Genomic DNA, 26,407 nt, shown 5'->3' with positions numbered 1-26,407 from the left:
CATATGAGATCACTTATATGTGGAATCTAAAAAAAACAAAACAAAACATAAATACAAAACAGAAACAGACTCGTAGACATATTGTGGTTGCCAAGGGGGCGGACAGTGGGAAGGGACTGACTGAGATTTCAAAATGTAGAACAGATAAACAAGGTTATACTGTGTAGCACAGGGAAATATACACAAGATCTTGTGGTAACTCACAGCGAAAAAAAATGTGACAATGAATATATGTATGTTCATATACCACTGAAAAATTGTGCTCTACACTGAAATTTGACACAACATTGTAAAATGACTATTACTCAATAAAAAAGGTTAAAAAAAACAATAAATCTAATTGGAATAAATTCACCTATAAAAGAAAACAAATCTCAGAAAGAAGCAAACACCAAAACCTTCTCTGTAAAATATATATATGAGAAACAGAGTGTCCCAGAAGTTAAACTGAAATGGATTCTTCATCCGCCTTTAAGCTATTTTTCTTTTTTAAATCTTAGTTGCTATTAATATAATCATTATCCTACACATCACATATTGCAGCAGTTATATTTAATGGGGCTGTTTTGAGTCTTTTATGTGTCCCTAATGAGTACGTGATTTGTGTTAATCCTCTGTTCACTGGAGCCGCATCTGTGTCCCGCCCTCAGCCTGTCAGAGGGCTGGCTGTCAGGGTTCAGCCGTCCTGCTCTGAGCTGAAGCTGTTAGGGTTGCTACTTTCCCAGTACTTTCATGCAAAGCCTACGCCAAAGACCCTTCCACTCTGCCAGGGACATGTCTAGTTCCCTGGGATTTTTGGTTGTTCTCTCATGTCACTGTGAGCCCCCCGCCACTTTTTTGTGACTGCTCCAGCCCACAGATACTACTACTTAGTATCTCGGTACTGACTGATTTTCTCCCTCTTTTTAGTTTTCACTCATTTGAACCAAACCTTTATCTGCTGAATATAAGGAAGTCTACAGGATTAGCTGTTCAAACTGCATCTGCCTTCCTTTGTGCCACAGGGCAGAAGAAGGCAAATCCTAGCAGCCTTCAGAGAACTGAAGAGCTGTTGGTCTTCCTCAGTGAAGTGTGGGGGCCACAGGTAACACCTTCCCTGAGTTACCTGCGCCCCTAGTCCTTGGATCCATAAATCTGGAAAGGTGTTCAGGGAGTTCTGTGGAATTTCACAACCAACCCTGTGACTAATTGCTTTGTCCAAGGCTGGGAGTCATGTGTCTGTAACGTAGGGTCCTCTTTACATTTGATCAAAACTTCAGTTGGACCCAACTCCGAGTCCCTATTGGTTTCTATTCATATACTTAGTGGTCTTGTGCAGTCTCACTTGTTTTCATGTAATTTCACTTATTTCATTCTATTTCTGTGGAGACTGAGAGGGTAAGGCTTTATTTTAGGTCTGCCTGTGCATCTGTTTCGGGGGAGTCCTGCAGGCCAAGTATAACTCTAAAATAACTTTTTAAAAGAGAACTGATTCCCATAATGGATTTCTTCTCCATTCTTGGAATTCATCTCTGGAATTTTTTTTAACTTCACATTCATTAAGAAGAATTTGAGACTCTGCCTTACTTAAATATCCACTTGAATGATAAGACACCTGGTGTTAAAGGTAGAAATTTAGTATTTCCAGGCAGAATAATCTTCTGAAATTTCTTTGGATTCTAGCTTTGAAAGGAACTAAAATGGCATAGAAACCAAGACATCATGAAATTCAAACAAAGTCACTCCCCCCACACCAGGAACGCACTGAGGCACACACAGGAACGTGTGCGAGCTCTTACCAGCGGGATGAGCAGGCTGACCAGGTCTGTCAGGGGCCTGCTGAGCAGCAGTAGGTCTTCGGCGGCCTGAATGTTCCCTCCTGAGCCAGACTTCTGTGCCTGAACAGGGGGAAGAGCAGGGAAGGGGTTCATGGCGATGAGTCAGCCTGGCTGTAGGAGCCAGGTCCACCCAGCCCAACAGACGACGGGGGCTGAGGAAGCACTCGTCCTCGGGCCTGGGAGGAGAAATTATGCTCTGTTGTCACGTGACAAAGAGCACACACGGCCACCGCCACTGCTCAAGCCACAGAGGCAGATCTGGGCGGCCCGCAGCTAAAGCAGTACCAAGAGCTGTTGTTGGAGGGGTGCTGTGATGTTCACATAGCGTCAGGGCTGAACACTTCATTGTCCCAACCGTCCTGAGACTAGGTGCTGGGACCCTCGTTTCTCAGCTGAGAAAACTGAAGTTCAGAAAGGATAAGTAGTTTGTCTAAAGTCCCACAGATAATGGGTGAGGAAGCCAGAGGATAAACTCAGGCTAAATGACTCCAAATCACATGAGCTCACATCTTCTGGGCACTTTTATGCACACTGTATGACGTAGACAAAACACATCTGCCTCGCTTCCCTCCCTAAATGCACACACTTGCTCAGATCACACCTGGAATACTGACTGATCCGGTGAACAGGCTTTGGACCACTGCATGAGTAGGCTTCTTGATATCTGTCTACACTGCTTAGGAAGTATGGACTTAAACTGCAATGGAAATGAGAAATGAGTGGCTTTAAGTATGTCTTTTCCCAGGAGTTTTATAGAACTAATTCCAGAGGAGATGTCTATCACAGAAGTAATTTTACACTGAGAAAAGGCACTGATTATTTATTGTGTCTGCTACAGCATGTGCACATTTCATTGACATATATCCTCTCTGTTTTTAACTTCACTCAGAGTAAAGCTACTTTTAGGTAATGACCTTTGCCAGAGTCTGTAGAGCAAGCTGCCCTGTTTCAGGTCATTAACCTGGACTCCAAGGTCCTTCTCATGAATGCCAAGATTCCTTTTGCCTTCAGGCCTATGGATGGAGTTGAGATGCCTGCTTTCCTTGATTCAAGAGGACCTGACTGAAAATCAGACACCTGCCCATGTGCCCCCACCACACCAGTCAGTCCTGGGCATGGATTTGTTTCTGCTTCCACATCTCTCACACACAGCCCTTGAGGGGAGGAATTAAATCAGGACCAATTCAGAACCACAAGGCAGCTTGGGAGTAGGAACTGGACTCCTATGAGACTCTGACACCTGCCTCTCCAACTCCTCGCCTCCCTAGTATACATTCCTGCATCGTATCTCTCTCCTCCCTGAAAAAGAAAAGTACTCATAAATCTCGGCACTATTATCAGTTTCAACACTGGCAACACTCAATTCTTCTGCTTTCCAGAAGTTCCTGTTAGAAGCAGACACAGTTTTTGAATGCAGAAAAATCTCAGGTGTGGTGCATGTTTATAAATGGAAGAGGTAACTTATGCTTTGGAAAGTACTCACAGCTCAGTGTTCTAGAAGAATGTCTCTTTGATGCCTGTGTCCTTTCTTTTCCCAACCCTTTCCTCTAATTCAGTCTCAAGGACTCTACCTCTTTCAGATTGAAACCAGGTATCATGGAGATCAAAGCTGGTAGTCAAAGTCCAAAGAAATACATCGGAGATATAGAGGAAGGTTCAGGAAGATGACAGCAGTAAAATATTAAGTGGTATGGAAAAAAAATGAAGAAGCAGAAAATAGTGATCTACTGGTACACTAGCAAACTGAAAAAGATAATTGGAAAATATTTTGTACTAAGAAGTTTTCTTTTAAACACTCTTGAACATAAAAGAGGATTTCTATTATTCTGCAATTTAAAAAAATTTAACCTTCTGATCCTTTTTGTCTACAATCTGCATAATCTTTTACAGATTGATATCAAAGCATCTTGTGAGAGTAACTATTGACTAAATCTTGAAGAATTACATAAAAACTACCATTGTGGAAACTGAGATGATGCTCTCTGAAGAGACACTTACTGGAAAAGAGAGGAAAAACTAAGAGAAATCCATAATTCAGGATTCCGTGAGTTCCTAGTTATGCTTTACTGCTCATTTAGAATAATTACAGATCAGCAAACAGAAACAACCATGTAGCTCAAAGGTCACTTTTACTTACTGGCTTTACAAGTTTGGGTTAAAACTTATTGACTAGCTATCACCTTTGTTGAGGGGATCTTGTAATTATTTATTAAACCACACAAGAAAAGCTAAATAAATACTTGACCAGCTTAACCATGGATAGGAGATGTCATTTATCATAATGATGAATAACAGAGACTAAACCAGGGTCTAGGGATTCATCCTTGGCTCTGCTCCTAAGACTCCTAGCAAAGTGTCAGAACTCTGGTTTCAACCTGAGCTGCTGAATTGTCCAAGCCAGGATGCTGCCATTGGCAGACACCTGCAATTTTACCAGGATTCCAAACATAACAATGAATTCATATTGGCTGTGTGCTTAGATGCATGACCTAAGTATCAGCTGACTCTGTTGGTCAGAGAAAACATGAACGGAAATGGGCATGTGGCAGTATCCAACACCTAGGACGGCAAGTCCTCAATAAACCCACACACCCTTCCTTTCTTAGAGCACGAGGCCAAGAAATCCAGGTGACAGTCTGGGACAACTTGACTTTTATACAGCCACTAAATACACCTCTAGTCCTCAAAACTATCTTGTCGTCCCACATTATTGGAAATAAGGGAGAGCAAGAGCGAGGGTTTATGTGTTGCAAATGCATGTGTGTGTGTATCTATGCATATACAAACACATTGTATGTGTATGTGTGTGTACCTAAAGATCTCAACCCACTCCTCCTTGCTAGCTAACCCATCCTGTTAGGGACGGGCTGGTGCGCCATCTCTGGACAGGAAAGACTGCACACTGCTTGGCCAACCCTATGGGGCAAAGGATCTCCGGGTCGACCAGTTCCCTAATTGGTGTTCAAAGTATCTGTTCTTGACACCCAAAGATGGCTAGTATATATGGTAGGGTCTCCCTACAGAATCATATGTTCTTTTCCAAAAATAGACACATTCGAGGAAGATGAGAGAGAAGAGGATGAAAGTGAAGTGTGACATGGCACAGGGTTGATGGAGCCACAGGGAAAGAGGTGATCTACCTGCAGAGCCAGCCGCACCACACCGGAGGTATAGGTCAGCATGCCGTGCAAAATATCAAGCAGGGAAAACAGCAGGGCGGCAGCTGTCTCGTTGTTTTCATTGTCCACGTCCAAGCACAGTGTGGCAGTTTCGGTGAACAGGTGACAGACATGACCAACTAGCCCTGGGGGTAAACAAGGAGTAGGGTAAAATATTCATCATCAATTAGAAAAATAATGTGCCACGTCAACCCAACAGAACAGGTATGTGGAGTCGACGCTGCATAAACTCCAACTAGTCCTTCAACTGTACTCTGTACCAGATACCCTGGGGAAAGCTTTTTAAAATGCAGATTCCCGGCCTCGCTCTCGGAGAGTCCATGCAGGAGTCTGGGATGGAGCCTACGAATACACTTGTTCAAAAGCCCCCCCAGGTTAATTCTGATTACAGCGTTCCCCAAATTACACTTTGAAAAACACTGTCCTACGTGCACAGGCTTCACAGGGATCAAAGACTCCCTGACACTGGAAGAAAATGTGCTATATGCGAACCTCCTGTTCCCAGGTTCTGTCTGAAGGCACAGCTCTTCAAGGAATGACCACTGGCAAACCCAGGAATCTTCCAAGAATCCAGGAGTAATTGGGTCACCTCAAGAGGATAAAATAATGAAGTGATTTTTTTCTCACATTCATTCAAAAAATTTTGAAATGTTAAAATTATGATTTTAAGCAATTTGATAGACTATTTTTTTAAACTTTTTTTTAATGGAGATATTGGAGATTGAATCCAGAACCTCATGCACAGTAAGCACACACTCTACCACTGAGCTATATCTCTCCCTGCCCCCCTCATTTTAAGCAATTTGAAATTGAGAAATTGCCAAGTTCTAGCATTCTGTCTCTGTAAACCTCACATTAACAGCACAGTTGGTCTCCATCAACTTCTAGGTTTGATGTTAGTCTGTTACAACAAATACATTGAAGTTGGCATTTTTATTATTATTATGCCACGTGACACTTGGAATTCACAAAATGACTCATATGTAAACATGGTGAAAAGATAATAGAAAATGTTATAAACCTAAATGGTGACAGAGACCTTCAGCATCAACAGATCTGAAGGTTCTAGAAAAAGTGAATCTTCAAATATAAATATCTTACACAAGCAGATGGGGGAGAAACATGGTAAGGAGGTATGACATGTGTTGTAAGCTGGATCTGCAATCCACTTATTTATTGGACTTGCAATCCATTTGTCCCTAGTTCTCAGACGATAAATTAGATGGAAGCTCTGTCAAGCACAGCCATCCAAGCTTTGGTATCTTTCCCAAACAATGCACATTGTCATTTCCAGTAAACCAATCTAGTTTTCACAGACGAGTGCAAAGTTATTAAACTAAAAAATCAATTAATTTTGTCACTAAGGATGGCGAGAAACCAAAATTACAGAGCATTTGTGTTCCTTCTGGCAAAAACTAGTCTAAACCACAAAGCTGAAAATAAAGACACTTGAAGGGAAAGTAGAATGAATTATTAACAAAATTTCTCCATCAAATGACAAGGTTTGATAGCACAAGTCATCAATGATGCATAATACAGAAAAGCAATGATCAGGACGCGTGCATCACACCAGCAGGCATTCTGTTTTGAGTTAGAATGCATCAGTCATGTGCACACTCAGGAATCAGCACCTGGCATTCGTGAGCTGCAGGTAGCAGAGAAGGGTTTTAAGATGTAGTATTTGGTAAACACACGCTACCAAAAAAGATGTCCTCCTTTTGGGAGTTCATGATTACTTTGTGACACATCATGTCAATGGTCCGAGGCGCAGTGGACCCAGCAACGTGGACAGCAGAGAAGGACATGGCTCTTGAGAGGGTGAAGGTGGACCACTGGATACCCATCTACGGGCTGCCTGACTCAGACTGAACAGCTGGTGAACAACAATGCTCTGCCTGATCTTCATTCAGTCTTCAATGCAATCGAATCCCTGCTGGGCTGGTAAGTCCAGCCTGTTGTGTGGAAAAAAACAAAAACAAAAACAAAAACAAAAACAAAAACAAAAACAAAAACAAAAACAAAAACAAAAACAGGCAACAAATGCCAAGCTCTGACTTGACACATTGAAGTCACTTGCTATCAGGGAAGGTGCTCATATGAGATTAGAAATGAAGTATGACAACCATATTTCTTTACAACAGCGATAATGCCAGCAAAGCCCATTAATATGATGTAAGTGGCCTAACCCAGCCATATATTCTCCGCTCTTCGTGGCCAGAACTTCCACTCAGGATGAAAACACATGTTCTTTCTTGTTTAAACTTTTTATTATGAAAACAAAGAAAGTCAGGAGACATTTCAGTAAAATGAATCCCTAACATCCTCTTCAATAATTACCAACAGCTTGCTAATATTGTTTCATCTATCGCCATCATCTTATTGGTATTTTAAAGCAAATATCAGACATCATTTTATTTCTCCTGTGAATACCTCTGTTAAGTCTAACACTTTTTTAGAAACATAACCAAAGGCTATTACCACTTACTAAAATTAATATACTTCTGAATATACTCAATACATAGTCTGTGTTGAAAACTCAACCGTCTCAAACCTGTCATTTTAATAATTCATTTGCTTGAATCAAGGTACAAAGCAGATCCACACATTCCATTTGGCTGCAGATCTTAAGGCTCCTTCAATCTCTACCAGTCCTTTCCCCACCTGCAATTTTTCCTGCCATTTATTTGTTGGAGAAATTAGAACATTTTTCCTATGGATGTTCTTGTACTGTTGTCCCTGTATCCCTGTATTTCATGTAAACTGGTGATTAGACCTAGAGACTCAATTTAATTCAGGTTCAATTATTTTGGCAATAATACTCGGAGCTAGGTACTCTATTTCCTGTTGCATTATATCTAGGAGGATATACTGTCTGGTCGTTCCACTCTTAATGATGTTGAAATTGACCCGTGGGTTCAGGGGTTGTTAGCCTAACACATCCATTATACAGTCCCCAATGAAACACTATCTACTAATGACCACTGTCCAGTCCCATTATTTCATTAGATATGGCAAAGTGGAATTTTCAAATTCTGTCATGCCTTCTATATTTTTTTCAGTTGGTTTTCTTCTATAAAGAACCTTCCTTTGTCAACTTAATCAGTTATCATAAAATATGGTTTGCAAAGGAAAGGCAAGGGAAATGCTTAATAAACGTCTCTTTATTATCATTTACCAGTTTCAGATCAATGATTTTGAATTATTTGCAACTACCAAATATGACCAAGGCAGGAGGGTAGAGGAAGCTAAAAACCATGATCAAGGTTACTAAGGAGTTCATTTCAAAGCATCGCTGTGACTATAATGGTTTTTTTAATAATGTATTTTATGGATTTTAATTGATATCAATCCTCTTTTATGCTAAGCTTGTTCCATCCTTTGCCACTGAGAGCCCCCTTAAAGTGTCCTACCTTCTGCTATTTTGTCCCAAGTTCATCTTACGAATTCCTGCCTAAGACTGGGCCTTAGCTACTTCTTCAAGGAGTCCTGGTTTCTTTTCATGAGAAATGGTATTTAGAGACCATGGTTTGAACACTAGGAACACTCATTGTTCCAGTGACTACTGGGTCACTGATTCAGTGGACAGAGATAAAAAGTCTACATCTTTTAGACAGAGAAAAATAATGAGTTCATGCAGATATTTCCAATTCTAGAGTCTAGAAATGGACCATCCCCTTTAAGGTCAAATGATTTTCAACAAGGGAATTCTTCAGAAAAAAGAAATTATTTTCAATTAAAGAGAATGGAAAAACTGATCATCCATATGATGAAAGAAAGATCCCTGATCACTACCTCACATAATATTCAAAAGTTAATTTTAGATGAATCACAGATATAAAATATGAAAGTCAAAATTATAAGGGTTCTAGAAGAAAATGTAAGAGAAGATCTTTGCAGCTAGGAGGTAGGCAAGAGTTTTCAGGACTCAAAAAGCACCAGTCATTTAAAAATGGATACATTAGACTTCAACAAAAATTAAAAATTAAAACTTTTGCATATCAAGAGACACCATTAAGAAACAGATAAGCAAAAGACTAGAAGGAAATACTTACAAAGTATATATCCAATAAAGAACTTATATTCAGAATATATAAACAATTCCTAAACTCAATAATAAAAAACCAAAATAGCCAAAATTTTTTAAATGGGTTAAGAGACTTGAACACTCAGTTTACAAAAGGTATGTCAATAAGCACATGAAAAGGGTTCAACATTGTTAGTCGTGAAGAAAATACAAATTAAAATCACAATGAGATACCACCACATACAAACAGGAATAACTGTTAAAAAAAAAAAAACAAAACCTGACAACACCAAATGTTGGTGAGAGGATGCGGAATGATCAGAACACACAGACGCTGCTGGTGGGAAACAGGCTGCAGGGTTGGTGGGTTTTTTTTATATATATATAAATTTAAATACATATTTACCACATTACCTAGCAATTCCGCTCTTAGGAATCTATCTAAGTAAAATGAAAAACTATGTCCACATAAAGACTCATCAGACCTGTATTCAAAATGGCCCCAAACTAGAAATAGCCCAGGTGTCTATCAACAAGAGAATCACAAAACAAATTGAGATGCACTCACACAATGGATACTACTCAGCAATAAAAAGGACTGAACCACCGAACCCCACAACACCATGGTTGACTCTCAAAAACAATGCTGAAACAAACAGATGAACACATTCAAAGAAAGTACATCTATGGTGACTGACAACAGGTTAGCAGTTGCTTCTGAGGGAGAGGCAGGACAGAACTTTCTAGAGTGACAGAAATCTTCTATGTTTTAACAAGGTGGGGGTTACACAGGAACGTATACATTTTCCAAAACTAATTGAACTGTGTGTAAGATTTGGATGTTTCACTAAATATAAACCATACCTAAATTTAAAAAGGCAGAGCTAAAAAAAATAGGTTGGGATAGACCAAGCGGTGTCAGAGGAAGTTAACTGAAGCAGTGGGTGCCATCTCTACTGGGAAAACAGCAGTGTTTACTGAGCTTTGTGCTTTGTGCCTGGTGCTGGGTTTTTACTTGGCTTTTTACAGTTACTATCTCACCTGAATCCTCTCACAGCTCCAGGAGACAGATGCTGCTATCTCCATTTTCTATATGTGAAAACAATTCAGGATATTTAAGTAACCAGTTCAAGGTCACAGAGTAAGCAGGAGTCATGAAGTGATCTGAACCTGCATATAACACCGAGGTCCATGGACTTTGGTCAATACCACGGAGCCTCTGGGAACTACCAGTGGGGAGTTGAGACCAGAAGGCCAATGCGGAGGCCTCTGTGGTCACGGCATAACCAAGTGGGGTGGGGTGGGGTGGGAAGTAGGGAGGCGGCAGAAACATCACTCAGTAAGTGTGATCTGTGACTTCATGGCAACAATGGGGTGTGGCCAAAAGGCATCAGTAAGAATTAGGAGAACTGGACCATCACTGGAAGGAGTGGGCCAGTGAGTGTTCTAGGAATTATAAGTTAGCTTTTAAGATACACTGAGTTTGAGACAACATCCAAAAGCTGATGCCCAGAGGCAGCTGGAGATGAAGGCCTAGAAACCGGGTAGTGATCAGATTAGGTAAAGAGTGGTGGGAGATGACTGGAGAGAGTGGGAAAGTTCCCAAAGACAGGCAAGACGGAGGCCCAGGTCACTGCCAGGTTACTGATGACTGCTGCAGGTAAAATCTGTTAGGTCCTGTGGCGTGCAGTCAGACTTCAAGTTGCTAGACCTTTCCTGTTGCACTTTCCCACATAACATGTAGGTTTGACATACCTCCTTTCACGACATCCAGAATTTCCCCACAGAAGGAGTTAGGAAACACAGTTTCTTGGAAGGCAGGAGGGACTGGACTGGTATTGGCACTGACCTTCAACACCAGTTTTCCATAGCCACTGCGGGAGGGGACACAAGAGGGAGCCAGGCAGTCCCCTCCTGTCACCCCTCAGGACCTGAGGATCAGACTGTTAATACGGACTATAGCTCTGTGAATGAGCTAACACGTGGTGCGTTTTACCGATGCGAAGGAATAAATCTAAGGAGGCAGCAAAGGGAAGGGAAGGAAGTTAACATCCCCTATTTCTGTAATTTCATTCTTCTCCTCAGTCAAGAGAAAGATACTGCACCTTCAAAGAGACCAAGTGAAGTTCAAAGATGTTGCCAGGGCTGTGTGCTCCAGCATGAAAACTTCCCAAGGGATTTAAATGTCAGCGGGCACGCATCGATGGTTCCTTCCCACCTTCCTCTCCCACGAGGCAGAGGCAGAGGCAGAGGCCTGACCCCTGGTGAAGGCCCCGTCATCCCTTTTGTTGTTATTCTAGGGTTTTTTTCCTGCCACTTTTCTCTCATCCAAAACCTGTCTGAGATACACTAGCCACCTGTGGCTTAGGTCAGCTCTGCTCCAGAGTGTCCCCTGTCCCTCCCCAGTGGGCTAGCAGGCATGTATCTGTGTGCAGGAAGAGGAGGAGCTCCTGCAGGAGGGTGTTAAGATCAAGACTGAGGTTCTAACACTGAGGCAAACACACAAGGAAAGCCACAGCCAACTCTGTTTCCAGACCAGCATGTGGACCTGCTACAGGAAGTGAGGCTAAAAGCAGTTATCTATATAGACAGTATAATAAATAGGGTCCCTGTGCCTTAGAGATGCTGTACAGAGGTCCTCTGGGATAGCCTTCCAGTATTTCCCATCCTCTGGCCAAATGCCATCTTAATACTCCATCCTAACATCTCTAAAAGAAATCAAGTCATTAAGTCAAGAATCCAATAACTGTTCTGAATTATAACCAACTCTTCAAAAAAAGCCCAAGAATTACTCTGTATTAATTATAAGCAAATCTCTAAAGAAGTCATCCCCATAATATATTTTCCAGTGTTTAATGTCCAGGAATACTAATGCACACGAGCTTTCCCCAGCTTTGGTCACTGGGTCCTTGGGATACTATTACTTTCTCAACATCTGCTGGAGCAGAGAACTTACCTAAGAGTATACTTTGAAATTCCAAGCTTTTGAAAGTACTTTATATTTCTATCATTAATGATTTGAAAACAACACTCTAAATCCAAACGAAGCTCTCGTGATGGAGGCTTCCTGGCAGATAACTTTACATTTACATCATACAAACACGTGGTCATTTCCACTAAGGTTCATTAAAGGCAACCTAAACAGACAATCTGGAAGAGGAGTATAAAAGCATCTGTGAAATTCGATGTGGGGAAATGTGTTTTTTTTCCTCCAAAACTGATCAATGCTTAACCACAAAAACCACACCACATCAGCTGAGTTAAGTGTCTTCTTTTAAATAGAACAATATGGATGGTGAACGTGGCAATGCCGTCCTGGAAGCACTGAAGGGTAAACGGAGGTGTCTGTGAACTGCGGGTCCTGAGCCGCAGCATCCCTGAGCACCACACCTCTTCTGGCTAAAGATAAGGAGCACCCACTCACACACAGAAAGGACCCCAGACCATAATACTTTCAAACATCTCTGAGGTTAAAAATTACCCTCTCAGTGTAGAACTTCACCTGATAATTCCAGCTCTGTTAAGCTTGGGTCCCACCTGCCTGCAGACTAGCACAGGTGCGTCCTAAAAGGCCCTGGGTGTCCACTGGGCCCGGTGCCAGGCCAGCACCTCGCCCTGGCCCTCGTTCTCCTCCTGCACCTGCCCTCCCAATTCTGCACTCCTCTGCCCTGGAGCTCTGGCATCTGTTCTCATCTAAAGCCCTCCCCCTTACACTCCTCCCCACACCAAGGGCAAGAGAGGGACACCAAACAAGCCTGGCTTGATGGGATGATTCGCCAACTCCCAATTCTGTGCCCTGAAATCACTAGTTCATCGAACCCGAAACTGAAAGCACCTCACAGGCTGGGGACTTCTCAACTATGACAGACGCTAATGTTTAAATGACATTTTTTGTTTCCGAGAACCTGAAGGGACTCTGGATTCAGGGCATTCATTTTAAATTACTTCCCTAAGAAAACTCTGTATAGGAGAGTATCTTAAAAACAAACTCACTCCAGCTCCCCTGAGTCCACAATGGTTGCTGGATCTGCCTGTGATTAGCACAAGACCAGTTTAGCACTTAGTTCCACAGATAAAGAATACTGTGTTGAGTTAGTCCAAGTGTACAATTTATTCTGGTCAACTGTACCAGGGGTTACAATGCCCTTTTCTGGTTTAAACAGAGACCTCGAATTTCTACATGTAAACCTACTTTCATGCGGCCAAAATGAGTCTCTAGTTGCATGCTTGAGAGGTAAAAGTTTTGGAGAGAATGAACTTAGTTTAAAAACCACTGAAAGGAGAAGTTTAACACTTAAGCGGTTTATGCACTGAAGACATGAATTTTGATTATGCAGAAACAGCTAAAAGAGCTTAGGATTCATTTAAGCAAATCTATCTGGAACAATTTTTTGAAAGTACGAATATAAAAAGTAGATGTGGACACGTGGACACTAATTTCATACCTGAAACTTAACGGTACAACGTCATTTATGACTAATTCGAAAAGTAAATTTTATTAACTCAAAGGTGCGTAAACTTTCCAATTTTTATCAGGAAACAAATGGGTAAAAAACAATGCAACATATGCGTGCAATGCCCAGGAAAGTGCTAGAAGAGTCTGGTGGAGGAGCAGGGAAAGAAATCTTCCTGGGAGGGAGGGGAACTCCTCAGCAGCAACCCAGCCCGAGGTCCACCCCAGAAGCCTGACAGCTTTGTCTAATTCAACTCTGACTCCATCGCAGCACGTGCTGAATTATGAAGCTGGGCCCTGAGCTAGAGATGTCCTCCTGAAGCCCACCCCCCAGAAGATCTGCAGGCCTTCCCTTTCCCCTTCCCCCGCCAGCTATCTCCAAGGCTGGTAAACATTCAGGAGAAAACGGCCATCAGTCGTTTCACCGCTGGTTCATCTGCAATATGCTGAGCATGTAGAATGTAAATTTCATAGCATCAGACAGTGAGGGAGCTAGGAAAAAAAAATAAACCTCAAGGAAGGGCTCCTTCCCTTTCCCATAAAATGGTATCAACATGTGAAACAGATCACAGAATAAAATGCCAGCTTGGTGCTATTATTCAGAGGGCGATGATCGATGGTAAGGTGGCGCAAGTGCTTATGGGGAAGGAGGGACGGGAAGTGGACATGGCAGAACGTGAGGGTCTAGACAGACAGAAGGGAGGAGGAGGGGCTCACTGGTTTTGATCAAGAAACATGAGAAAGATTTACAGTGGGGAATTGAATTCTTTGGGCTTAGCCTGCCAACTTTACCAAGAAGTCCTCAGCCACTGTTCCTACTGATGAGATATACTTCTGAGTTTGCATCAACTGACAGACCAAGACTTTGGAGAACCCAATTTTATAATATAAGAGACAGTCTACATTTATTACATCATTTTGTGGAAAAAGTTTATAAATTGGCTCATTTTTGGTTGGCCAAAATTAAAGAGAAAAACAATACCATTCATATTTATAGCAGAGAAAGCACACTGCACTGGGAGCCTGGAGATATATCCTGGTCTCAGCCCTACCAGAACATTACAGAGGGACTGCGGTCAGCTCACTCCTTCTTACTGAACCTTAATTTCCTTATTAGAAAATGAAGAAGGAGCACTATGTGACATATGAGGTTTCTTTTAGCTCCGACCTTTATAAGTCAGAATGTGGCAAATGAATATTATTTATCTGTCGACCTATTAAAACTCTACATGGAAAATCATTTCCATATACTTCAGTAAAGATTCATGATAACAAACTGTGACTATTAGTAAAATAAGTAAATAAATAATAAATACATCAAAACTCTGAACTGAAAGTTAGCTGTTAGAATCAGCCAGAGAAACAAGAATAATAGCAAAAACCTATACAGCTCTTATCATGTGCCAGGTACTAGTCTAAGTGCTTTAGCAGATATCTAACCAAACAATCTCTTTAACAAGTCCATTTCACAGATGATGAAGCTGAGAAAGGTTAGGTCCCTTTGCCAAGGCCATCTGGTACCACAGTCAGTGCTATTACCCACTATGCCACATTGCTTTCCTGTAACTGAAATGGCCAAAAATGGAAAAGGAGGAAAAGACAACTATTCCGTATAATATGTGAATGCAAAAAAAAAAAAAAAAAGCAGATTTATGTAAAAAGAGGTAATTAGGAACAGACAAGGATGAGAAAGGTAAGAGGGAGGGCCTTACATACCAAGTCGAATCTTTCCCACCACTAGAGAAATAAAAAGGGCTAAAAAATAAGTCAACAAAAAGAAGGGACAGAAAATTGCCATGGCACCAAGACACTCTGCCTTGAAAATAAATCTGCTTCATTAAAACCTTATTTTGCAGAAGCTATTTTAGCATTTGCACACAGCAAGTCTATTATCCCACGACAGTCTTCCACTCCAGTGACATCCTTCCGCATTAGTTAATTAACAGGTGCCACTCACAGAGGGAGCCCATTCTAGCTGAAAGTGCGGGCGGCGCAGAGCAGTATTAGATATTCAACACCAGTGCTGTCAAGTAAATGACAACAATCAGCAGGGAATGCATTTCATTTTCCATTCTCTGGTGGAGAAAATAAATACTAGGAAGAATTCGATATGCAGCTTTTACATATAAAATTTTGGAAAAAATCTGAAGTTACATTGGAAATCATTCAAGCTATAAAGAACTGGTAAAAGCCAACTTAAATGTGAATGTAAAAGATGAAGCTGGCTAGAAATAACCAGAGAAGAAAATAAATGAGGAAACATGGTTAAAAACAGAACACGATACTCATTCTTCACCTCTTTGTACTTGATCTCTCGAGAGCCCTTGAAACATCTGACCTTTTGGAAACGCTGCCTTCTCCTGGCTTACAGGACACCCCACTCCTCTGGGTTTCCTCCCTGCTCACTCCTTCTCAGCTTCCTGAAGCCCTTTTCTCCTTCACCCCACAATCAAGTACATGTACTTACCTACTAGACCGTAATTCTACAAGAGCTGAGACATCTCTTTGGGCTACTCCTATCTCACCTATGGCCAGCACAGGCCCTGGATCACCCTAGGAACTCAAGAAACTTCTGCTGAGTAACTGACATTACCAAAAAAACGAAAGAGGGGCTTAGTCTAGAAATTCATACCTGATTAATCATTAGAAAATCCATTAACAAAAATTATACTTAGCAGTGTGTGGAAATGAACAAACATCACCCAAATGAGAACAAGCAGAGGCTATACAGAGCTGGCTGTAGCAAAGGTGTCAGCCACTGTTACCTGTGCTCCGCAAATACTCAAAGGCAGGCAAGGGAGAGAGAAAGCTTTATAGTGATTCACAGACAGGAAGGCTTCAGTTATGCACTGACTGGTTGGCGTGGGGAAGCTGGAGGTGGGTTAACTAAAAGTAGAGTGCCTTGTTACTGTTTGGGGAGCATATTTGGCTTTCTGGGGCTGGCACTGAGTTGGAAGTAGGGGCAAAAATTAAGGAAGCTGGCAGTTACTGACCAGTTCTTGATCCATTTGGACCAAATTCTACAGAGGTGAGGGTTATCCTAGACTGGCTGCTGCAGAGGCTGAGACTCAGAAGTCTATTTTCATACACGATCTGACCACTGTCCATGTATATATCTAGCCTCTCAACAGTAGAGGCTTATCCTTCAAGGTCAAGAATAAGAAAAGGATGCCCACTCTCAAAATTTTCATTAAAAATTCTGGTGGATAATCTAGCCAAGACAATAATACTGATAGTTAACTACTTTGGTATTAATAGGCTTCTTTAATAAAAGCCTACTTAGAGAGGCTGGGGAATAATAAGTTTTGAAACTATCAAAAAAAAAAAAAAAAAAAAAAAAAAAGAGGAAGCAGAACTACCTGCACCAACACAGAAATATATCTACGGCATATAATGTAGAAAACCAAGTTAATAAACAAGAAATATAGAATAATAGCATTTTTCATAGGCATTTAAGTGTAATTTTTAATTGAACACTTCCTATTATTTCAGCACTGTGCTGTTTTACACACATTATCTTTACACACATCTCATCTAATCTTCCATGGCCATCCAGGTACTATTCCCATTACACTGCAGATGAGAAAGTGGGGACCTTCCAGAGAAGTTTAAGTAAGGCGTAAACCCAGGCAAGCTAACTCCAGACTTGGCTTCTTCCTCACTACCTCAGTACCTTCCTACTTCTACTTGGAAAGCTCTATATACATGTATAATTCAGACCAACCATAGGGGGTGAGGTCACTTTTAGCTTCACACACTTCTGCATTATTTACATGTTTATAATGAATATGTGTTGCTCCTATGATTGGAAAAGATACAGATAATTGACATCTTGTAAAACATTTTTTGACATCTTGTAAAATATTAAGAATAATGATTGACAGCACTTTTTTTTTAATCATGGTATGAAATGTACAAATTGGCTAGCAGTGAGTGAAGCCTTCTGTTTAGGGTTCAATCTGAGACCCTAAAACACCAAGTAAAACTTTTACTCCATTCTGACACTTTCACGAGGTTTGTTCTACCAAAAAGTTTCAAATGTCTCATATATGAGGAAGCTTGATAACCAAGAAAATAAATATTACTTGGAAGCTTGTGGGACATTTAACTGCTTGGGTTTGCATATCTAACTGGGACAGCTTGGGCACAGGGCCAGGAGGTGGAAATCAAGGATAAGGAAAATGGAGCTAAGAAAATGACACACTCTGGGCATCCTTCCTGGAGGTCTCATGCCTTTCAGGACTTCCATCCAAGTCCCTTCTGCCTTCACCAAACCTTCCACACCCTCAACCCCCATACGAGCTATTCAATTTCATGTACATTTCCTTCATCTCTTTGTCATCTGTTCTTTTCAACTAAGCCAATTTCTCAATTCAAAGAAAAACTTCAACTGGCCTTGGTGGTCCCTGAACAATACCATCATCCTTTCCCTCTTTCTTTTACTGACAATGTAGAGAAACTTGTTTTCTTTCCATTTTTTTCTATTACTAAGTCACCAACAGAATTTTCAAAAAGTACTTCACTAGAAGCACTTCAGCATTTGATCATTTATTCTCAACAATGGCTTATTTCTTAGTGCCTTTTTGGGTTCTCAGCCACTCATCACCAGCTGGTTGGTTAAGAAAATACTTTTCTTGGGCACAGTAACAGGATCTTTCTGAAGACTAGGAGTATCTAGACAGTAGGATGTGTTATGCTTTCATTCTCTTGCTTGGCCCAGTGCTTCACAATCAAAATGTAGGTCTCCAGTGGAGAGGCCAAATCCTACTAATGACCTGATGAGCCAAATAGCAGCACCATCTCCCTTCCTGGCACAAAGTTTTCTTCCTCTGAATCCTCCTCCTCCCACGCCAAGTAGGAATATATGCTTTCCCCCTAAACTTCATCTCCCCTGGCACTAGCGAAAAGTTCTTCTTTTCAGTACAAGAAATCCTGCTACATTTTCAAGGCAATCAGCACTAACACTCTGAGATCCAATGAATGCAAGTTCTACTATGGAGGAATGACTCAACTGATCCCACTCAAGGAAGATGTCACCTCCCACCAACCTTGGCTAGCCAAATTCTAGTCACTAGACTAAACATAAAGGCTAAAAGATAGTATTTATATCAACACACCAACAGTATGACTAGAGTTATTCTAACATAGGAATTCTATCACTTTCCCAACTTTACTTGTTAACCCAATTCAGAGGATAGGACTCCCCGACTGACATCTTCAGGGAAAGGTCAAAGGCATGATGAACCCAAATGCCTGTACCCTTCTGCTGTGTCGTTGGAATGACTCTGCAACATCAGCTCCTTTCCTGGTCCAGTTTTGACTTGGATCACCACATAACTGACATTACTATTTCAGCCTTCTGTCAGTTCTCTCCATCTCCAATCTCTATCCCACAAGCAGGGCAGCCTAATCCCGCCCAGCATCACTGACTTAATGGCCCCTACTACTAGGAGAGCCTGTGCACTGGGCCAGCACTTACCTAACCAAGTCAAGAGTCCAGCCCGGCATTCAAGGTCATCCACACGCAAGCCTGCCAACACAGACCCCCATCTCCAGCCAAGATGTCCATTCTCGGCCCCCTGAGCCCTCATCCTTTACTCTACCTCTGAGCTCTATTCCTCCTGTTCTTCAAAGCTAAGGCCGTCTTCTTCCTCATTAGCCTCCACTTCACTCAACGTGCATATTTCCACTCACTTCTTTCTCCTTTGAGAGCTGCTGTTTATGCCATTCATGTTTGCAATATCATCTTGAATTGCTACTTACCTTTTTCCATAAAATGTTTCTTCCTAACTAGACAGCACATTCCTCAAGAAAGAAACTATAATAGAATGAAAAATACATCTGAAGAATACTGGAATATATATAGTTGAACTGAACAGGGTGCTTTTTGTGAGTTCTATAGTGCCTATCACAGAGTTTGGAATATAGAAGGTGTTCAGTAAATACTTTTTAAATGAATAAATGAATATGGAAATTATAGGTGACAGACAATAAAAAGCTTGAGGGTACGGACTACATCTTTTACATCATTATACCCAGAGCCCATCTCAGTGGCTAACACCTACCAGTGCTCAATAAACATTTGTGTGAATGACAGTGAGAAAAGTAAACAGAGACATGAGACAGTACCTAGGTGAAGGTTATGAATATCACAGATTAGAATCTGTTGCAAGAAGAAAAACATTCAGTTTAAGATAGTCACAGCCACTTAGAAGATGGAATTAAAGAGACAATCTCATTTACAACAGCAACAAAAGAAGACGAGACACTTAAGAATAAACCTAAAAAGAACTCTGCAATGTCTATGTGAAGAAACATTTAAAACACTGTCAAGGGACACAGGACATATAGACAAATGGAGAGTCATAACATGTTTTTAGATAGAAAAACTCAAAATCATAAAAATGTTGATTCTTCCTAAAGTAGTCTATAAATCCAAAGTAACTGCAATAATAAGCAATCAATTTGTCTTTTGAAACTAGACAAGCTAATTACAAGGTTACTATGAAAATTAAAATAGCAAGGAAACTTTTAAAAAAAGGTAAAGTAACTAGAAGCAGGAATCATCCCAATCAAACATTTAAATACACAATACTACTACAAAAACTGAAAGAGTTTGACACTGGCATGTGAGTGAATAAAATCAAAGGGACAAATGAAGAGGCTTGAAATCCAGACAAAAATATGCAGAAATTTTAATAAAATTACATTTCAGATCAATGGAGAAAAGATGGAATAGTCACTTAACAGCATTGATACTACTGAGTAGTCATAATAAATCCTTCTTTCACAAGTTAAAATCAATCTCAGAAGAATCAATGATTTAATAATCAAAACTGAATCCATAAAAATAATAAAAAATAATTTTTAAGTTTAGAGTTGAAAAAGCATGCACAAAACCCAGAAGCCACAGAGGATTTATAAATATTTAATAAAAAATTCTTGTATTTCCATAGCAAAATACAACATTAACAAACAACATTAAAAGCCAAACAACAAAGTGGCAAGTATTTGCATAACATATCACAGGGTCAGTTTTCACTGACTTGTAAAGAATATGACAAACCAATAAGAAAACACTAAAACCACAGAAGACAAGTGGTCAAAGGAAATGAAAAGATGTATTTTTCAAAGAGAAGAAAATACAAATGACTCCTGAATAAAGAGATGCTGATACTAAGTGAACTTCTAATTTAAAACAGACTGAGATGACTGTGACATCCAGTCATGATGGTACAACTGGCATCAAGCTAGTCCTTCTACCATAAAAAATGTTAAAACCTAGACAAAATATATGCCACAATTGTTTTTCAGATGTTAGACAACAAACAGTACAGGACTCTGACTCCTGAAGAAAGGAAAACCATGAAATGAGCTCTGTAGTCACCGTGACATTCTACCTGGAAAACCTTTCCAGACTAAGGCACAGGGTAGTAGAGCCCAAGCAGAGCACGGCAGACTCATGTTGCTGAGGAGCAGGAAGTTGAAGTCAGGGTTTGCTGAGGAAGCTAGAGTTTGCCAGGGTGACTAATGAAAAGGATCGAGATTCTCAGAAAAGAAGCTTCAGAAATCTACATGGTGGTACCTTAAAGTCTTTGGCTAAACACCAAGATGTTCGCCGGATAAGATTACAGGAGGTGTGATAGAGAACAGCACCAGGAAGCTGTGAGTTGAATGGAGGGCATGAAAATTGCACAGAACTGGGAGACAGGAAGTTCTGACAATCCAGCAAAAGAGGAGACCTTGTATGCAGAAAAGCCACACCTTGCTATAACCTATGACAAAAATTTAAAACAAGCCTTGAAAGAATGAAGCATAACCACCAGTAAATGAAATTATAGTCAGGAAAGAAGCCAACATTCTCCGAAGGAAGACAACAAAATTCAGATTTACAATATAGCCTCCAGAACTGCCACCATGCAATAGTAAGTGATTATATATGCAAAGAACCAGGGAAATGTAATCCACGGCTAAGAAAAGATACATTAGAGACACCAAGATGACGAAAGATTTTAAAGCAGCAAATGAAAATATGTTGAAAGACATAAAAGAAAATATGATCATAATGAATTAACAGGACAGAATTCTTTAAGAAATAAAAACTAAAACCAATATAGAAATTCTAAAACTAAAAAGTGCATTATTTAAAATGAAACTTCATTGGTTGGGATCAAGAGCAGACTAGAGATGTCAGGATAAAAAAAAAAAGTCAGTAAACTACAAGACAGATCTATAGAAATTATACAATGTGAAAAAAATTTAACTTTAAAAAATAAAGACTCGATCTGTTGAACTGCATCAAATAGACCAATACATATACTATATGTATATATAGTATATACATAATAATTGGAGTTCCAATGAAAAAGAGAGAGAATGGGGGAGAAAAAATGTTTGAAGAAATAAGAGCTCACAGTTTGCCAAATTTGGTAAAACAAAATGTATACTTATAAAGTTAAAGAGTTCAGCAGACCCCAAGCAGGAAAACGATAAATAAGACCATACCTAGGCATATTAATAGTCAAATTCTGAAAACCAAATATATTGTACCAGAGATGAAAAGGGACACTCCATGTTGATACAAGGGTCAATTTATCAGGAAAACATAACAATCATAAATGTAAGCGCACTTAAAAACAGAGCTTTAAAATACAAAAAGCAAAAACTGATACAACAAAAAGACAAATCAAGTCATAAGCGGAGATTTTTAACACTACTCTCTCCATGATAGAAACACTGGGGGAGAAAAAATCAGTATACGTAAAATCAGCTAAAGAAAATCTCGATAGCACTACCAATCCCCCTGAGGTCAATGATTTTTTTTTTTTTTACAGACAACTATAACCAACAACTGCAGAAAATACATTCTTCACCAGTACACATGAAATCTTCAAGATAAACCACATGCCAGCCAAAATAATAAGCCTCAGTCATTTCAAAAAACTGAAATCTTACAGAGTGTGTTCTTTCAACGCAATTGGAAATAAATTAGAAATCAATAACAATAAAGTATCTAGAAAATCCCCAATGTATGGAAATTAAACAATATACTTCCAAAACACCCATGGGTGAAAGAAGAAATCACAAGGGAAGTTAGAAAATATGTCAAAATGAATATAAAGAAAACACAACAGTGCTTAGAAAAGATCTGGAGCTCTAAATGCAGGAAAAGAAGAAAGCTTTAAAAATCAATTCTATAAATTCCCATCTTAGGAATCTAGGGGGAAAAACACCAATTAAGTCCAAAGAAAATAGAAAAAAGGAATTAATAAAGCTAAGAGCAGAAATCAATGAAACAGAAAATAGATGAACATGAATTTCTCCTTTTAAAGACTAGTAAATTGATTAAAAATCCAGCAAAATTGAAGGGAAAGAAAAAACACAAAGTAAAAACACAATGGAACATTATTCTGTAATAAGAAGTAATAAAATACTGATACATACTACAACACTGATAAACCTCAAAAATGTTATGTTTAAAAGAAAAAAAGCCAGATGCAAAAAAAAAAAAAAAAACAGTGCTATATTGTATGATTCCATTTATGTGAAATGTCCAGAAAAGACGATCTATAGAAACCCAAAACTCAAATGGGAAATCCAGCCCAGCAAAAATCTGCCCTAAATCTCATGCCTTTGTGTTATACTGAGTTATAAAATTTAATGACAATTTAAATACCAGGCTCAATTAAAACTGACTCTGTTACATGTTCTTACCAAGGGCCCACTTCATTCACCCATTCTGCCAATCCCTTGCCAATACTTCGATTGAGCTAGGAACTCAATTCTTTTAGGTAAAGTACAATTGAAATTGGTTTTCATTTTTTTAAATCGATGAAAACTCTTTTGCCAAGAAATATCATGAAGAACCCCAATACACAAAACAGATGAGAGTAGAAGTGCTCTGTTGGAATGCAGAGAAAGATATCTTGCCTGTGATCTATCCTTAAATACCCACTTTAAACCATTCCCTTACGGTGCCCCAGGGAATTTTGAGTCGACTGCATTTTAAGTCTCAAGTAAATAAATATTTGCAAAACCTCTGAAGCAGCACAATGGAATACTAATATTTCTTGGTAAAGCAGCTTTTTTCCTATGTATAAAGGACTGAGGGCAGGATACCTTGGGCAATTTTTTTATCAACTGGCATAAAATGTCATGAGCTCATAGCCTGGGTACAACCCACTATAAATGCAAAGGTTAGGCATTTAAGATTTAACTTCTACACAAAGTAGTTAAACTTGAGGACTTTTTTCAATTGTCCAATTTCACTTTTGGCTTTAGAAATATCTGGCCAAAAAAATGCACTGACATTTTAATTAATGTATTAATTCCACAAAAACTTGCTAACTTTATGTTTACGAAAATGGTGCATTCGTAGGGGACAATAAGGTAACATCTGCATGGCACAGTAGGATAAAGAACAAGGTTGTTTGTGACCAGAGACTCCCTGCCTAGGAGACCACCACTCCAGTCCTAGCCACTTGCACTCAGGATGAAGGATCAATCTCTCCAGTCCCTGCAAACTATGTGCAGCACAGTGTACCACATGGCTGAGAGTCTCCTGAGAGGTTTCACCCTTCTGCCTAGCAGTTTCCTACATGGGGATTCAGGTCCTCACAGGAGCAGCTGCCGACAAAAGTCCACTGGACATTTTGCAGCTGCCTGACCTTGGTGCATAGTCTTGTCTGCCTTTGCAAAAACAGTTCAGCTCTGAAATTTGCTCTGCTGTCTAACCTTGCTTACACTGTCCATTTATCTTCATCCTTCTCATTTGTTAACAGAAGAATTCAAACTCATTAACTTTCTGAGAAGAACTTAACTGAAAATACATAAAAATGAAGTTTTCTCTGAGCCATTATTTTTTAAATAATCTGTAATTTTAGTTCTGACTTTTCTTTTTTAGTTCTGACATTTTATTAAACTTCATTATATTTTGAAGCAATCAAAAGAATACCAGCATATAAATTATGAAGCATAATAATAAAATGAACAAAAATGTTACCCTCAACTTAAAAATTAGAGTATCACCAGTTCCATTTAATCTGCCTGGATAATCTTCCCTAGATATATCCCTAGACATACCCACTATTCTGGATTTTAAATGTTTTATTCCCTTGCTTTTGTTTTCACAATCCTATTATATGTACGTATCCCTGAAGGTACTGTTTAATTTCATAAAATTGGTTATTATACAACATACAGAATTGTGCAGCCTGCTTTTTTCTTAATATTTTGTTGATGCATATAGCTTTGAGACATTCACTTCACTGCTGGCAAATATTCCAGTATATGATTTTCCCGCATTGACAAATCCATTCATCTATTGATGTTCATTTGGGTTGTTTCCATGCTGCAATGAATATTTCTGTACACTTCTCTTGATTCACATCTGCAAGAATTTCTCCAAGATATATTTGTAGGAAAGAAATTGCTCAAACGTTATACAAATGTTCAGCTTCACAAGACAATGCAACTATTGTCCACAGGGCAGTTATGACTATATACTTCCATACACAGAGTTCACTTTGATCCATAACGTTATCTGTAACCTAGAGCCAATCTAATAGTATAAAAATTGCATCTCATTGAGAATTTAATTTTTATTTCCCTATTATTAAAAAGGCTGTGCTATTTTCATATTTATTTCCCATTTCATATTTATTTGCCCTTTATCTCTTCAGTAAGGACCTATTCATTTCTGCTGCTTAATTTTCTAGTGAGTTGTTTGCTTTTTCACCTCTCACTGAACTGAGGGAGTTCTTCATATATACAGGGAAAAAACCTATCTCAATTGTGTACGTCAGAAACAGCTTCTCTTGGTTTCTGCCTTGCCTTTTTGCTTTCTGTATGGTGTCTTGAACAAATTTTCAAACACTTAGGGTATTCAACATATCTTCTAAAGGTTTTGAAGTTTACTCTTTTATATTTAAATATATAAAACATTTGGGTTCTTGAAGTACAGGTCCAATTTCTCCTTTTCCCCATCCTAACAAGTAATTACTATAGGATAATTAATTGAATATTTTGTCATTTCTCCAGAGATATGGAATGCCCACTTCTACCACAGAACAAGCAGGGCTCTACTGCTGAGCAACCTTTGCTCCATTGGTTTATCTGACCATATCTGAACCAAAACTCTGTTGTCTTAATTAGTAGAATTTGACTATCTATGGACTATATATATACTTTCTTCTTCAATATAAATCTTGGAATCAGATAACCAACTTTCAAAAACCATACAAAAACCCTGGTAGTAGACTTATTTTAACTGCACTGAGTTCATAAGCCAATTTAGGAAATGGCTGGTCTCTTTGCTCTATCGTATCTTCTAATCCATGAACAAAATCAATCACTCCATTTGTCCTTCCTAATGTCATTCAGTCAAGTTTTATTATTTTCTACAGAAAGGCCTTGCACATAGTTATTCCATGTATTGGGACTTGACTTTTTACTGCTATTTTGAATGTTATCTTTTAAATTATATTTTTACATACAGAAATACAACAGATTTTTGCATATTAATCTTAAATTGAGCCAACTGGCTAATTCCTTTTTTTTTTTTTTTTTTTTTTTGCAGATTCTTTGGGTTTTCCATGTAGAAAATTTTATCACCTACAAATTGTGACAATTTGTTTCTTTAAAACTGTTAAACTTTTTATGTCCTTTAATTGTCATTCTGTTACGCATAGGAGCTTACTGAGTATATGGGCAACAGTCTTGTTTCTAATTTTCAGAAGTAATGCCTCTTAAGCATTATTTTACAATTTAGGTTTGCTGGATATTTTTGGTAAAGAATCTATATCAAATTAAGGGAGACTTCTGTTTTTATTTGGCTAAGAGTTTTTAGGGTTTTCTTTTAATCCTATGGGGTGTTGAATTTTATCAAATGGCTTTCTGCATCAATTGAAGTTATATTTGTTCCTTTTTTGTTTGT

At 39.3% G+C, this 26,407-nt stretch overlaps 1 protein-coding gene across 2 annotated transcripts in view; it reads right to left on the bottom strand.

Moving 5' to 3' along the window:
* ULK4 (unc-51 like kinase 4) overlaps positions 1 to 26,407 on the bottom strand; it is a 449,508-nt gene that overhangs the window by 162,744 nt on the left and 260,357 nt on the right. Inside the window, exons 33-34 of one of the 2 annotated variants that reach the window (XM_064496685.1) lie at positions 4,958 to 5,121; positions 1,779 to 1,877 (exon numbers count right to left, since the gene is read on the bottom strand). In XM_064496685.1, the coding sequence (XP_064352755.1) occupies positions 1,779 to 1,877; positions 4,958 to 5,121 (263 nt within the window). Of the gene's footprint in view, positions 1 to 1,778; positions 1,878 to 4,957; positions 5,122 to 26,407 lie in introns of those variants that run through there. The other variant, XM_064496686.1, reaches the window with a different exon arrangement.

The sequence above is a fragment of the Camelus dromedarius genome, chromosome 17 (genome assembly GCF_036321535.1).
Source record: "Camelus dromedarius isolate mCamDro1 chromosome 17, mCamDro1.pat, whole genome shotgun sequence".
NCBI lineage: Eukaryota > Metazoa > Chordata > Mammalia > Artiodactyla > Camelidae > Camelus > Camelus dromedarius.
This window is presented reverse-complemented; position numbering and strand designations above follow the sequence as displayed.